At 28.4% G+C, this 17,817-nt stretch overlaps 1 protein-coding gene across 1 annotated transcript in view; it reads right to left on the bottom strand.

The window, feature by feature from the left end:
• Positions 1–11,552, bottom strand: part of LOC130444242 (ATP-binding cassette sub-family C member 4-like) — a 55,354-nt gene extending 43,802 nt beyond the window's left edge. Inside the window, exons 1-2 of the mRNA XM_056779306.1 lie at positions 11,369–11,552; positions 42–193 (exon numbers count right to left, since the gene is read on the bottom strand). Of these exons, the coding sequence (XP_056635284.1) occupies positions 42–45 (4 nt within the window). The 5' untranslated portion in view covers positions 46–193; positions 11,369–11,552. The remainder of the gene's footprint in view (positions 1–41; positions 194–11,368) is intronic.
• Positions 11,553–17,817: the final 6,265 nt, after the last annotated feature.

Below are 17,817 nucleotides of genomic sequence, written 5' to 3'. Positions count from 1 at the left end.
GTGCCCCCGACCAATCTAAATACAATAAAAATTTTACGAACCCATTAAAGTTAATATAAACAAAATTCCGATAATGTCATTCTAAAAAGAAGAAGAAATTTTTTAACGCCGGTTAAATCCTTTTATGTCTGCGATCTGGAGTTTGTTCTCGAGCCGCCGGTGCTTGCTACGCGTAGCCGCAGATGTTTATAACCTAAAAAAAAAAAAACGGTAAACCGATTCTCAGTAACAATATTTAAATATGAAACAAAAATAAACTTTTAATATAATAAACTGTTAATAAATGTTTATATACTACATATGGTTCCATTTTTTTAACAACAAAACCGGAAATTTGTATCGATTGTGTGGTTTTAACCAAAAAAAAAAAAAAATTACATACGAGGGTGCTTCCAAAATTTCACCGAACCACTTTATCGACAGAAAATAATCCGAGGAAACTAAATCTGGTGAATAGGATGTACGAAACGAATTCTGAACCACGTCTGGAGATTTGGGTGTATCGATTTAGTTTTTTAATTTTAATTTCCACGCGTTTCTAAGTGTATTTTTTTTATTTGCCCGCCCGGTATAATCTAAGGAGTAGGATTCGAAAAAAATATACGACGGGTACCACTGAACGGAGATAATTAACTTTTATTGAATTGTTTGTTACAAGGTTCAAATAAATTGACTTTATTGAAGTGTTGTATGAAAAAAAAACGATTGGTATAATTAGCGGCAAAATATTTCTACTAATCATTATAATCTAGTCGACCGAAAAACAACGGAGGGACCAAAAAACACGAAAAAAATATTTGGTAGCAAAGTTTAGACGAGACTGTACGATCTACGGAGTCCAACAACGCAATGATTAACCAAATGTTGGGGTAAATCCATTGTATAATCGTCGATTTGAAGTGCTGGGGTTACTAGACATAGTAGACATTTCAAAAAGTGTATATTAACCGGAAATTGCAACATGAGAAAGCTGTGTACAACGTGGGTACCGTGTTCGTTCACAATGGAACAAAATCAGCGTCGTGGAAATGTTTGGTGATATTAAATAGAAACAAAACCGAATTTTTACGGTGTTTTTTACCTATAGACGAAAACCGTCAGTCCACGTGGACTCATCATCTCCATTATTCACCGATAAAAACATCGAATCGTAAACATAAAGTGCATTTCAATTGACCGAAGCTGTCGGAAAGAGTATGTACCCGATTTCTACGAAATATTCCTGCCAGACTACTTTCTACAATTTCTGGTATCACAACCCTCAATAATTTAATCAAAAAACGACTCTAAGTATTATTTATAAAGATATTTGGAATTGGAAAACGAATGGGGTATAAAAAGGGCTCAGTACACGTCTGGTAGCCCGTTTAAACCGAACGCCTTTACAACCAGGTATATTTTACTCGTCTTACGTTAAAAAATGAACAAAAATTCCGTGTTTTCTCTATCGAATCAGGTACTTTTCGTACCATCCTCGTAGATAAGTGAAATCAATGAGAAATTAATTTTTTTTCGAACATAATCTGTGAAGGAAGATGCCGTTTTGAATTACAGGAAGGTTGCACTTGAATCAATATGAATTCTCAAACACATGTTATTGAAATCTATTTATAAATTCAACTTAGCACATACGTACGACGTCGAGGCATTTGAAAGTTGTTTTATTTCCAATTCTCCGCATCAATTTATATATAAAGTTGGTTGAAATTGTTAAAACAACACGAACTGGCTTCAAAACAATTAACCCTGTATATCTAACAGACTCAACTCAATAACATTGTTTCAATTGAAAATTGATTAATTTTGAATATGATTATCCGAGATTTTGACGTCGTTTCGTAATAATAAACAAACTAATAACCTTGGACTTAGTTACCGTTGAATGTATACGGTGGTACTAAGTAAATTTAATATTTAACCTCATTCTTTTCTATTTACAGTAATTTTATAAATACAAATCGATTTCTGTAATCTAGAGAATATACGTAATGCTAATTTTTCATTTAAACACATATCGAAATATTCTTGACGCCATTTTGAATAATTTTTGTATAGAAATTATTTTTCTTTGTGTACAATCGTCCTAATGAATCACCTCGTTTAATTAAACGCTTGTATACAGTCGTTTATCTGTAATAAACATTCTTTAAATGAAACCGCCGGCATAATTAAATTTATTCCGTTGTAAGATACGTTGAATCTTAAGTCAATAAAATGAAAGAATAAAAAAATTTTCATAAAAAGGTAGCCGGTGACCAGACGTGTTGGTAAGGTAGGTAACTTCTCAACACCCACACGGCTAACTTCATTATATGTATCGAATAGTACGTCGTGCATCATATAAAGATGAAAGGTTTCTGACACGGCGTTGCCATATTGTGCAAAACAAAATTATATATTGTTTTTCAATATTTATTTGTGCAAGTAATTTTTCATAGGTTATTCTTATTCTTATTTAATTTAAATGTTTAAAAGTGTTGTCCATCTTATTTTTTAATATAATTTTTTTCATTTTTTGCCGCATTTATAATTAAACTCAGTTACAAAATTAAAATTTCGAAATCGTATTATTTATTACTTAAATAACAAAAAGTAAAACAAAGAAAATATGGAGAAAAGAAATCCTAACCTAACATTAATTAAAAATTTTACAATTACTCTTAAAAAATTGAATTATAACTTTAGAGAATTTAAACTATTGCAAATTTAGTTTTAAAATGTTTATATTGAATGCAAAATATATAAAAATATAAAAATCGTTTTGAAAAGTATCAATGTCAACTAAATTTTCGATAAATTCTTCAATAAATTCTTTTCATAAGAAATTCTCCATATTAAAGTAAAATTTTCAAATCTGGCAACACTTAATACTAGCGATTGCCGATCGTAACCGAACCGAACGTCGAATCATTTTTATACTTCGAGAATAAGAATGTAAATATAATAAATTGAAATCTTCTTTGACGTTTCGGACCATAGAAATATATAACACAAAATTCCAATTCGAAAACAATAATGTAATTTAATGTTTATTGTTATGATTGAATTATGTTTCGTACTTCCTGATGTATAAACACTTAATACTATTCCGCGAACGAATTTTACGACATTCTTATTTTTAAAACAGGTAAATTAATTTATTATGAAAATTTTCATGTGTAAAAACATATTTAATTTGTGGTTCGTATGAATTGTGTAACTAACTGAATCATATAGATGGCTGTAGATTAAAGACAAGGCCAGAATAGATAGTGAAACTAGAAGAAGAACACTAAATGTATATAATTACAAAAATAACAAAGTAAACATGAAATTAATCGGCCAAAATTACTAATATATAATTTGAAAGTATTAGATTAAATTTATTTATACGGGGGTTATTAATTTTTATTTATACCATAAAACTCGTCTGAATTGAACACATGATAAAATTAAATTAAATATTGATCATAGCATATAACAAAATACAACCAATATTTTAAATAATAATTGCAATAGATTTTTGTTAGGGGAGATGGGGACAATTTTATACGGATTATGGTTTATTTTGTACAATAACCCTGATATACGGAAAATATTATTCTTTGAGGGTAGGTTCGGGGTGGTTTTTTGGTTTCTTTTTATGTAGTACTCGTTGTGGTATATATACGAGGTGCAACGATAAAATTCGAAAAATATAGTCACTTTATATAATAATTTTTATTTTAAGGCTATTCGTCACATGAATGCATCGTTAATCTTATCATTATTTGATTGATAATGATGATGGATGTATATATGCCTTATATTAGCTATTAATTTTAATATTATTTCGTAGTAAAAGATAACAAAACAACTCAAATGATATTCTTATCAAATTATTTTAATTCGCATGAATTCCTACTTATATAATTCGATTAAACAATTGATTAATAATGAAGTTTCCTATAATTATTAGGTATAAAACGTTATGAAAAAACTTTGATGTCCTATATCTCGTGAAATATTGATACAAAAGGAATTGTTTGTTTTCAAAAAATCATATAGGCCGTAATATTTGAGATACAGTGCTCAAATTTGATGTAGACATTCTCAAAGGATGTATGAACAATAAAAAAAATCGATAGTTATCTACGGGGGTTAATTATGAAGATGTTACAATTTTAATTAGTAGAATCGAATATGGGACAACTAAAATAAAGGTCAACTTTGATGTCCTATATCTCGGGAAATATAAATAGAAACCGAATCAAATGTGTGAGGAATATAAGGTGATTATCTGGTTCTCGATGGAGTATAAACATAAAAGAATACTATCAACGATTTGGAAGATATTAAAAAAATAGTGGGACCTATTCAGAAATGCGTTGAAAATGAACTGTTTGTTTTCAAAAAATCATGTAGGCCGTAATATTTGAGATACAGTGCTCAAATTTGATGTAGATATTCTCAAAGGATGTATGAACAATAAAAAAAAATCGATAGTTATCTACGGGGGTTAATAAAGAAGATGTCACAATTTTAATTAGCAGAATCGAATATGGGACAACTAAAATAAAGGTCAACTTCGATGTCCTATATCTCGGGAAATATAAATAGAATCCGAATCAAATGTGTGAGGAATATAAGGTGATTATCTGGTTTTCGATGGAGTATAAACATAAAAGAATACAATAAACAATTTGGAAGATATTGAAATAATGGTTGGACCCAATCAGAAATGCGTTTAAAATGAATTGTTTGTTTTTAAAAAATCATGTAGACCGTAATATTTGAGATACAATGCTCAAATTTGATGTAGACATTCTCAAAGGATGTATGAATTATAAAAAAAATCAATAATTATCTACGAGGGTTAATAAAGAAGATGTCACAATTTTAATTAGTAGAATCGAATATGGGACAACTAAAATAAAGGTCGACTTTGATGTCCTATATCTCGTGAAATTTTCATTGAAACTGAATCAAATTTGTGAGGAATATAAAGTGATTATCTGGTTTTCGATGGATTATAAACATAAAAAGATACTATCAACGATTTGGAAGATATTGATAAAATAGTGGGACCTATTCAGAAATGCGTTGAAAATGAACTGTTTGTTTTCAAAAAATCATGTAGGCCGTAATATTTGAGATACAGTGCTCAAATTCGATGTAGACATTCTGAAAGGATGTATGAACAATAAAAAAAATCGATAGTTATCTACGGGGGTTAATAAAAAAGATGTTACAATTTTAATTAGTAGAATCGAATATGGGACAACTAAAATAAAGGTCAACTTCGATGTCCTATATCTCGGGAAATATAAATAGAATCCGAATCAAATGTGTGAGGAATATAAGGTGATTATCTGGTTTTCGATGGAGTATAAACATAAAAGAATACTATCAACGATTTGGAAGATATTGATAAAATAGTGGGACCTATTCAGAAATACGTTGAAAATGAACTATATGTTTTTAAAAAATCATGTAGGCCGTAATATTTGAGATACAGTGCTCAAATTTGATGTAGACATTCTCAAAGGATGTATGAATTATAAAAAAAATCAATAATTATCTACGAGGGTTAATAAAGAAGATGTCACAATTTTAATTGGTAGAATCGAATATGGGACAACTAAAATAAAGGTCGACTTTGATGTCCTATATCTCGTGAAATTTTCATTGAAACTGAATCAAATTTGTGAGAAATATAAAGTGATTATCTGGTTTTGTATGGAGAATAAACATAAAAGAATACTATCAACGATTTGGAAGATATTGAAAAAATAGTTGGACCTAATCAGAAATGCGTTGAAAATTAACTGTTTGTTTTCAAAAAATCATGTAGACCGTAATATTTGAGATACAGTGCTCAAATTTGATGTAGACATTCTCAAAGGATGTATGAATTATAAAAAAAATCAATAATTATCTACGAGGGTTAATAAAGAAGATGTCACAATTTTAATTGGTAGAATCGAATATGGGACAACTAAAATAAAGGTCGACTTTGATGTCCTATATCTCGTGAAATTTTCATTGAAACTGAATCAAATTTGTGAGGAATATAAAGTGATTATCTGGTTTTGTATGGAGAATAAACATAAAAGAATACTATCAACGATTTGGAAGATATTGAAAAAATAGTTGGACCTAATCAGAAATGCGTTGAAAATTAACTGTTTGTTTTCAAAAAATCATATAGGTCGTAATATTTGAGATACAGTGCTCAAATTCGATGTAGACATTCTCAAAGGATGTATGAATTATAAAAAAAATCAATAATTATCTACGAGGGTTAATAAAGAAGATGTCACAATTTTAATTGGTAGAATCGAATATGGGACAACTAAAATAAAGGTCGACTTTGATGTCCTATATCTCGGGAAATATTAATAGAAACTGAATCAAATTTGTGAGGAATATAAAGTAATTATCTGGTTTTGGATGGAGTATAAACATAAAAGAATACAATAAACAATTTGGAAGATATTGAAATAATGGTTGGACCCAATCAGAAATGCGTTTAAAATGAATTGTTTGTTTTTAAAAAATCATGTAGACCGTAATATTTGAGATACAATGCTCAAATTTGATGTAGACATTCTCAAAGGATGTATGAACAATAAAAAAAATCAATAATTATCTACGAGGGTTAATAAAGAAGATGTCACAATTTTAATTAGTAGAATCGAATATGGGACAACTAAAATAAAGGTCGACTTTGATGTCCTATATCTCGTGAAATTTTCATTGAAACTGAATCAAATTTGTGAGGAATATAAAGTGATTATCTGGTTTTCGATGGATTATAAACATAAAAAGATACTATCAACGATTTGGAAGATATTGATAAAATAGTGGGACCTATTCAGAAATGCGTTGAAAATGAACTGTTTGTTTTCAAAAAATCATGTAGACCGTAATATTTGAGATACAATGCTCAAATTTGATGTAGACATTCTCAAAGGATGTATGAACAATAAAAAAAATCGATAGTTATCTACGGGGGTTAATTAAGAAGATGTTACAATTTTAATTAGTAGAATCGAATATGGGACAACTAAAAAAAGGTCGAATTTGATGTCCTATATCTCGTGAAATTTTCATAGAAACTGAATCAAATTTGTGAGGAATATAAATTGATTATCTGGTTTTCGATGGAGTATAAACAAAAAAAAATACTATGAACCGTTTCGAAGATATAGATAAAATAGTGAGACCTATTCAGAAATGTGTTGAAACTGAACTGTTTGTTTTCAAAAAATCATATAGGCCGTAATATTGGAGATACAGTGTTCAAATTCGAGGTAGACATTCTCAAAGGATGCATGAATTATAAAAAAATTCGATAGTTATCTACGGGGGTTAATAAAAAAGATGTTACAATTTTAATTAGTAGAATCTAATATAGAGACCACTTAAAATAACTATCAACTTTGATATCCTGTATCTCGGGAAATTTTAATTGAAACTGAATCAAATTTGTGAGGAATATAAAGTGATTATCTGGTTTTCGATGGAGCATAAACAAAAAAAACTACTATGAACGGTTTCGAAGATATAGATAAAATAGTGGGACCTAATCAGAAATTTGTTTAAAATAAATTTTCTTTACTCAAACTAAAAGCGATTTAATGTGAGTGGCAGACATTTTTCAGACGGTTTGAAATTAATTTGTTTGATATTTAGTGTACTTTGAATGAATTATTGTTAAATGGATCGCATTAGTCGATTTCTCGTGGAGCTATATTCATAATGATGTATATACTGATCGAATACACGCGAAAATGATCATTTAAACAAATTTTCAAGCTACAGTTTCACTTTTTTGTAGTAGTCTTCCGTTTTCGTGTCTCAATAATTACTTTCTGCTTGAAAAAACAAAAAAAAAATTATTATTTTTCGTAAATTTATGATTATATATTTATTTTTTTAATTTATAGATGTGCTGTAATTCATTTATAAATGATAATATGGCAATTACACAGCTAACCTTGATAGATTCGCGTCGTTATCACATGGATACATAAAACGTGAATATTTCGTTATTTGTTTCCGATAAACCATTTTGTTTATAATTTTCTTACGTAGTCTTTTATAAGTAAATAATTATTTTGAAACAGAACATTTATTGTAGAAAAGAAAAATAAAATCAAACTTGAGAGACCGAAATTTGACATATTAATTTTGAACGGGCGTTTTCGAGGAATGTTTGAATGCAAAAAAAAAATCGAGGGTCGCCTACGAGGGTTATTCAAAATATAAAGTAGAAAAATCAAATATGGAGACAAGTGGGGTAATTATCAACTTTGATATCCTATATCTCGTAAAATAATAATGAAAAATCGACGAAATTTGTAAGGAATATAAAGTGATTATCTGGTTTTTGACGGGGTATGAACAAAAAAAGATATTATGAACGATTAGGAAGATATTGATAAAATAGTGGGACCTATTCAGAAATGCGTTGAAAATTAAATGTTTGTTTTTAAAAAATCATATAGGCCGTAATATTTGAGATACAGTGCTCAAATTCGATGTAGACATTCTCAAAGGATGCAAAAATTATAAAAAAAATCGATAGTTATCTACGAGGGTCAATAAAGAAGATGTTACAATTTTAATTGGTAGAATCGAATATGGGACAACTAAAATAAAGGTCGACTTTGATGTCCTATATCTCGGGAAATATAAAAGGAAACTGAATCAAATTTGTGAGGAATATAAAGTGATTATCTGGTTTTCGATGGAGTATAAACATAAAAGAATACTATCAGCGATTTGGAAGATATAGATAAAATAGTGGGATCTACTCAGAAATGCGTTGAAAATGAACTGTTTGTTTGTAAAAAATCATATAGGCCGTAATATTTGAGATACTGTGTTCAAATTTGATGTAGACATTCTCAAAGGATGTATGAACAATAAAAAAAAATCGATAGTTATTTACGGGGGTTAATAGAAAAGATGTTTCAATTTTAATTAGTAGAATAAAATATACAGACAACTAAAATAAAGGTCAACTTTGATGTCCTGTATCTCGGGAAATATAAATAGAAACTGAATCAAATTTGTGAGGAATATAAAGTAATTATCTGGTTTTGGATGGAATATAAACATAAAAGAATACAATAAACGATTTCGAAGATATTGATAAAATAGTAGGACCTAATCAAAAATGCGTTGAATATGAACTGTTTGTTTTTAAAAAATCATATAGGCCGTAATATTTGAGATACAGTGCTCAAATTCGATGTAGACATTCTCAAAGGATGTATGAATTATAAAAAAAATCAATAATTATCTACGGGGGTTAATAAAAAAGATGTTACAATTTTAATTAGTAGAATCGAATATGGGACTACTAAAAAAAGGTCGACTTTGATGTCCTATATCTCGTGAAATTTTCATAGAAACTGAATCAAATTTGTGAGGAATATAAAGTAATTATCTGGTTTTGGATGGAGTATAAACATAAAAGAATACAATAAACGATTTCGAAGATATTGATAAAATAGTAGGACCTAATCAAAAATGCGTTGAATATGAACTGTTTGTTTTTAAAAAATCATATAGGCCGTAATATTTGAGATACAGTGCTCAAATTTGATGTAGACATTCTCAAAGGATGTATGAACAATAAAAAAAATCAATAATTATCTACGGGGGTTAATAAAACAGATGTCACAATTTTAATTAGTAGAATCGAATATTGGACAACTAAAATAAAGGTCGACTTTAATGTCCCATATCTCGGGAAATATTAATAGAAACTGAATCAAATTTGTGAGGAATATAAAGTGATTTTCTGGTTTTGGATGGAGTATAAACATAAAAAGATACTATCAACGATTAGGAAGATATTAATTAAATAGTGGGACCTACTCAGAAATGCGTTGAAAATGAATTGTTTGTTTTTAAAAAATCATATAGGCCGTAATATTTGAGATACAGTGCTCAAATTTGATGTAGACATTCTCAAAGGATGTATGAACAATAAAAAAAATCAATAATTATCTACGGGGGTTAATAAAACAGATGTCACAATTTTAATTAGTAGAATCGAATATTGGACAACTAAAATAAAGGTCGACTTTAATGTCCCATATCTCGGGAAATATTAATAGAAACTGAATCAAATTTGTGAGGAATATAAAGTAATTATCTGGTTTTGGATGGAGTATAAACATAAAAGAATACAATCAACGATTTCGAAGATATTGATAAAATAGTAGGACCTAATCAAAAATGCTTTGAATATGAACTGTTTGTTTTTAAAAAATCATATAGGCCGTAATATTTGAGATACAGTGCTCAAATTCGATGTAGACATTCTCAAAGGATGTATGAATTATAAAAAAAATCAATAATTATCTACGGGGGTTAATAAAAAAGATGTTACAATTTTAATTAGTAGAATCGAATATGGGACAACTAAAAAAAGGTCGACTTTGATGTCCTATATCTCGTGAAATTTTCATAGAAACTGAATCAAATTTGTGAGGAATATAAAGTAATTTTCTGGTTTTGGATGGAGTATAAACATAAAAAGATACTATCAACGATTAGGAAGATATTAATTAAATAGTGGGACCTACTCAGAAATGCGTTGAAAATGAATTGTTTGTTTTTAAAAAATCATATAGGCCGTAATATTTGAGATACAGTGCTCAAATTTGATGTAGACATTCTCAAACGATGTATGAACAATAAAAAAAATCAATAATTATCTACGGGGGTTAATAAAACAGATGTCACAATTTTAATTGGTAGAATCGAATATAGAGACCACTTAAAATAACAATCAACTTTGATATCCTGTATCTCGTGAAATATTGATAAAAAATGAATGAAATTTGTAAGGAATATAAAATTATTGTTCGGTTTTCGGTGGAGTATGAATACAAAGAGATACTATGATAAGTTTCGAAAATATAAGCGAAATAGGAAGACGAGATCCGAAAAATTTTTGAAAAATTTTTTTGGAAATGAATTTTGTGATTTTAAAAAACCATATAGGCCAAAGTTATTGCTTAAATTTTGTGTAGTCTTTATCGAAGAATACGTAAATCACAAAAAAATTAACACTTATCTACGAGGGTTAATAAAAAACATATTTTAATTTTTCCCAGTAGAATAGAATATAAGATCGACTTTGAAACCTTATATCCCGAGAATTTTTTATTAAAAAGAGATTTAAGTTCAAAAAAAAACCATTTTCACGAAAATTTTCTCCATTTTTTCACTCTAACAATTTTCTTATCAAGATCACGTGTCATTATACTATAAGATATTACCGTTAGGATTTTTTCAAATTTACCAAATAGAAATATAAAAAAAAATCCTCAAAACTCGGTAGATAACATCACAAATTTAATATAGAAATCTTTGTTATACTAACCTTGAATTTCAACGGAACATCTGCACAGAAAAATCAACACAAACCCGAAATAATTCAAACTTCACTGTCCTATAACTGTTTAAAAACTTTTTATTTTCGCGGTAGTAATCACGCGCACTACACCTACGCATGCGCATTAAACGTTCCACTCACTTCCGAACCGCAGAAAAGACGACAAACGACTAGTTTGGACTTGGAGGTAATAATTACAAATTGACCAAGTGACGGCAGACAACTCGATGGAAGGGAGTCAGTTTCTAAGACATATTCAACTATAATAAAGATTCGAATAAGAAAATTACGAAAAAAATCTAATTAATTTTCATATTTACAGTAATTTATTGTTGGGGTTTCGTTTTTTATCACAGATTAAATATCGACGCAGGGCTGGATTAAGCAGTTGGATATTTGGATCGCTTTCGAGCTGACATCTATTCTTCTTTTTCTCATTCGATCGATATTTTTAACAATGTCATTACTCCTGCGGCTCAAAACGTACACAATCTCGCATATTTGATTGAAGTTAAGTGGATCTATTTATATACAGACGCAAAGCATCTGTTTTCCACGAGTCATTTTCTTATCTGTTTTTCCGACCGAGGAATTGAGTTGCATAGATATTCACTTAGTCTAAAATTGACAGATGTTAATATCCAATAACCAGATCCGGATTTGACATTTCAAGATTATCGAATGTCATACAATCTTTTTAATAAAACGTTTTCTAAAATAAACTATCCAACTGTCCTCGTATAACATAATACGAAATGTTTATCAGAAAGAGTTTTTTACGAATATAATTGATTTTTATCGAATAGTTGATCGTCCAATTGTTCGAAATAATATTATATAATAAATCGTTTTTATCATAGAACTAAAATATTGAAGGAACCTATTCCTGTATTTAGATCATTGCAAATGTCATTTATTACGATTGGCAAAACAGAACGAATTAAATTAAATTGATATACAGTTCATTTAAATAATGCTTTAATATGACATAATATATTTAATATTATTATTATACAGTATGTAACACACTTTGTAAATTTAGCATTTTATTTCATATTATATATATCATATGACTAAAACGACGGAATCTATTCCTGTATTTAAATCGTTGTAGACGTCTTTGTCATTTATGAATACGATTGGTGAAACAAAACGAATAGATATTCACTTCATTTGAGTAATCAGATCCGTACTTGAAATTTCAAGATTATTTCATATGACAAAATATTTTTATTAATTTTATTATTATTGTACAGTATATAAAACACTCTGTAGGTATGTTCAATACTATAATCATTTATTCAAAATGTCATGCTCGTTGACACGAAATTACATACAGACCTGAATTTACAATTAATTTTTATTGTCATAACATTATTTTGGTACGTCGTATTTTGAATTTTAAATTAGTTTAAAAAAATGTTAGAACGGGTGAGTCATTTCTTATGAAAAAATACGATTATAACAAATAAAAACAGTTACAATAAAAATCGGTTGGTTCATTATACAGTCTGTCCCATATTTAAGATTTACAGAATTGAATTATTTTCAAGTTAAAATGTACGAGGGTCGTCTGAAAAGTTTTTTACCTAACCTCGCGAGAAAATTTATGATTCCACCCTCGTATACGGTATACTTTCACAACAATTTTGCAAGCAGTTTTTCCAGGAATGGTAATTTAGAAGTTTACGTGCTTTTTTCGTGATACGGGGTTTTATGTTGAAAACACGTTCCAAGCGAGCTCAAAATTTGTACCAGTCGTATTTATACCGTGTCGGTCAATTTTATTTCTTATTTATTTATGCATCTAAATGTTTTAAAATTAGTTTTTTCTAATAATTTTCGAAAGAAAATCGACGTTTTTAAAATCTGGAACGTTTCTATTATAAAAAGCGAAAAAAAATCGACTCGAACGACTGGTACTCGTAATAGTATTTCTTAGAAAGTCATTAACGCTGTTTACGTGTCTGTCTACCACTGGCAACTCACCGTTTTTTTTTTGCGAACACACCATCGTTCATTGTTTTGCAGAAGACGCGTTAAAGTCGTAAAATTGTACCTGAAAAACTATAAAAAAAAAGCAAACGGCGAACCATAAATGTTTATTTTTAAAACGCATTTACATAAACCGACGGTAACGAACAAATAGTAGTTCAAATGTCCCACAGTTGTTATAATACGATTTTAAATCGTTTGGATTTATAAATTTTGAATTTTGACCATTTCGAAATATACAGGTTGTCTCTATTTCACTCTATTTTAATACTAATAAATAGCAGTTTTGTTCTGTAACGTGTATTCAATATCAATTTTAAAATTACAGAGAACAAAGCTCAATGTCATATTTATAAATGGCCGTTACCAATCCTACGAAAATTATAGATCGAGCATGGTTATTAGACGTTTTAGAAACATGTGATTTAGGCGTGGATTGCATGAAATATGCGGTATAGTTTTGTTTTGATTGGAAAATGATTAGTCGAATTACAAATTTCGAACGCCGGTAAAATTATCCAACACCCCTCGTAAAACATAATACGAAATTGTGATGTATCGAAAACAGATATAAATAGCTTATTTGTAACATTATATGTATTATTATAAAAGAAACAATAATAAAACTGAAAGCTTTCGGTTATTATAATTAAAAATGATTGAATTAAATTTAACAAACTATTTCATAATATATATCATATGACTAAAGTGACGGAACCTATTCCTGTATTTAAATCGATGTAGACGTCATTCGTCATTTATGAAAGTGTGATTGGCTGAGAAATATTTGGAAGACGTAACCGACCAATCATTAATCAGGATCTAAATTGTATTAAAACAAGGAACGTTATTTCAAAAGACGGCCATATTGGGTATTATTGTTGTCAAGTACATATTTGTTTTTCATATATAATTTAATACCGAGTTTCTTTCGTTCATTATTATATGAGTTAAACTCAATTTATCTACTTTATTTGTTATTTGGGACAAAAAATGGCGAATTTGGCCTCTCAAACTTACAAATAGCTTAAAATATAAATACGTAACTACTGTTATCGACGTATAGATGGCGTATGGCGTATTCACAGTTTATATTGAGAATAAAAAACATATTTCAGTAAATATCGTATTATGTAAAATCAATTTAATGATAATTATGACAATAATGTTCAATCGAATGAAATTGGACAGAAAAAATAAGTTTAAAAACAGCAGTGACATCTATTACCAACTGGTTTAAAACTGCGTAATAATAATTAGTGATTCTTAAATGCTAATAAAGTTGAAATATGCGGTATAGTTGTTTTGATTTGAAAATGATTAGTCGAATTACAAATTTCGAACGCCGGTTTAATTATCCAACACCCCTCGTAAAACATAATACGAAATTGTGATGTATCGAAAAAAGATATAAATAGTTTATTTGTAACACTATATGTATTACTATAAAAAAAAACAATAATAAAACTAAAAGCTTTTGGTTATTATAATACCGTTATAAATTAAAAATGATTGAATTAAATTTAACAAACTATTTCATAATATATATCATATGACTAAAGTGACGGAACCTATTCCTGTATTTAAATCGATGTAGACGTCATTCGTCATTTATGAAAGTGTGATTGGCTGAGAAATATTTGGTAGACGTAACCGACCAATCATTAATCAGGATCTAAATTGTATTAAAACAAGGAACGTTATTTCAAAAGACGGCCATATTGGGTATTATTGTTGTCAAGTACATATTTGTTTTTCATATATAATTTAGTACCGAGTTTCTTTCGTTCATTATTATATGAGTTAAACTCAATTTATCTACTTTATTTGTTATTTGGGACAAAAAATGGCGAATTTGGCCTCTCAAACTTACAAATAGCTTAAAATATAAATACGTAACTACTGTTATCGACGTATAGATGGCGTATGACGTATTTACAGATTATATTGAGAATAAAAAACATATTTCAGTAAATATCGTATTATGTAAAATCAATTTAATAATAATTATGATGATAATGTTCAATCGAATGAAATTGGACAGAAAAAATAAGTTTAAAAACAGCAGTGACATCTATTACCAAATGGTTTAAAACTGCGTAATAATAATTAGTGATTCTTAAATGCTAATGAAGTTTGAATATATATCTCAATGAAAATAACAAACATTTTTAAATTATTCGATGGAAAACAAATTTTCTACGAAGTGGTTGAAATTATGGCATAAAAATGGAGAGTAGTGACATCTATTTGTCAAACTATCAACCGATGTGAAAAAGCTAAATGCAATATGATTTATTAGTGATATCTAGTTGGCATTGAAATTGTATAAAAACAAAATACTTCATTTTTTATATAATTATATAAAAACTAAATTTAATAATTATCAAAATAAGTGATAGATATAAAAATTAAATGTATAACTGTGTTATAACGCCATCTATCAACGAAACTACCAACTGGATTGAAACAAAACACTTTTTTTAAGTAAAATTTATTGAAAAAATGTTTATATTGAATAAAGCTAATTAAATGATATGATATTAACGTCAAATTGTATTAAAAATCTTCCACTTTAAGATTTAAATGTAATAGACACTAGATGTTCGATGTTTTTAAAGATTTCTATATGTAGTTATCATTTTCCACGTATAGATGGCGGCGGAGTATCGAAATCAGATGGTGTTTAAAACAAATATACTTTGTTCTCTTTCTACCAAATCCATTTAAGTCTGCATTTAACATTCGACTCTCTTAGTGGGAATAGGGTGTCGGTTTTGTAAATCAGTTCACAAATCCCGTCGAATATATTGAAAATCGTGTCAATTTCCGTCCCAATTGTCGTGTAATGGTTCCTATGGATGTGTCTGTTTGTAATTTTGTAGTGCCCGAATAGAGAAACTAAATTATAATCAACTATACATTTTAAAAGGTAAGCGCTATTGTTTATTTTTCTACTTAAATTCATTGTGAGAATGTAAATATTTGATCTTCCGATTGAAGTACTCGGATAGTTGATTATTGTTGTGTAGGATTTTCTTTTGTATCAACCGTGAAATGAAAAAAAAAAAAAAAATTGATGAAATCGAAGTTCTAATGTTACAGAGTGAGTCGGGATGCTGAAGTTTCTAAAAATATCCTTCGTACGTTTCAAAAGCATGTACTTATTTTGTTTTTCTTAATTTTTTTGTGTTTCTTCGATGCACCAAAATAGATTTCACGAATCAAATCATTAAAATCGTTTTTTCAAATACGACATTTCTAATTCAATGAATAAGTGAAAAAAAATAACATTTTACACGTTTTAGTATAGTTCATTTCATATAGGAACTATGCATATACACAGTGTCTCAAATAAAAGCAACAATTCTACAAAAGGAACCTAGAAATAATTTACAACATTTCTTGTTTACTTTATTTTATTTACTATAAATATAAATCTATATTACATAACCTAAAAGTGACAAACGTCATTTTTTATTCTATATCAGAAACCTTCTAACCTATAGATATTAAAGAAACCTTTTTTATCGGCATATAGTCAAATCGAGTATTTCAAAGGTATCTTGATTCAAATAATTTCAAATATTACACAATATTCACGAGGTAATTACCTAAAAGAATGTACGTAGTGTTAATTATGACGTAATCTATATACATATAGCCTACTCATTCATATATAAATTCAATGAAAATAATCGTAGGAGTAATTTGTTTTTTCGATGTAACTAAATCGATATTTTTTACGTACTTTCTACTCATTTTTAATATATAATTTGCTGAATAATTAGTTATTTTATTAATTGAAAAGTTGTGTATACACGACCGCCATTTTATGCACGTAATATTATTAATTTAACTCGGAACAGCTGACAATATAAACATAAAAACATGTTTGGCTTCTACTCACTTAATTAGAAATGCGAATGGTTCCTTCTTGTGTTTCAGCAGACTGTTAAAAGCAGCGGCGTCTTTGTGGGGTATACACCAACTCGTAAATTCCGTTTTATTAATACTTAGAGGTTATTAATATGAATACACTCGATAAACTCGCTTATGAATATTGTTTCTTCTTCTTTTTTTCTCTATTCTTTCAACTTATCTATGGTTAACAGCTGTCTTCTTCTTTTTCGGACGACGTCAACTTGTGACATTCGAAATATTTTTTATTTTTGATCGTACAAAATAAATTTGTTCGAGAAGGAATGTTTTTGTAACGTATTTCATTGAAAATAGTTGAAAAATTTCGCAATTTGTTTAAATTCATATGATAAGTATATTAAAAATAACAGAATCGAGTTGGTATTGTCAAATTTTGTAAATACAAAATGGCGCATGCTCGAATTAAGTTTATATATACATATATTTTTTGATTCCTTTTCATTTCGTTATTATTAATAAAAACGAGATGCAATTTGCTTCAATCTACTTAGGAAGAGTTG

Source organism: Diorhabda sublineata, chromosome 5, assembly GCF_026230105.1.
Source record: "Diorhabda sublineata isolate icDioSubl1.1 chromosome 5, icDioSubl1.1, whole genome shotgun sequence".
Lineage (NCBI taxonomy): Eukaryota > Metazoa > Arthropoda > Insecta > Coleoptera > Chrysomelidae > Diorhabda > Diorhabda sublineata.
Note: the sequence above shows the minus strand (reverse complement) of the source record. Positions and strands in the feature narration are given on the sequence as shown.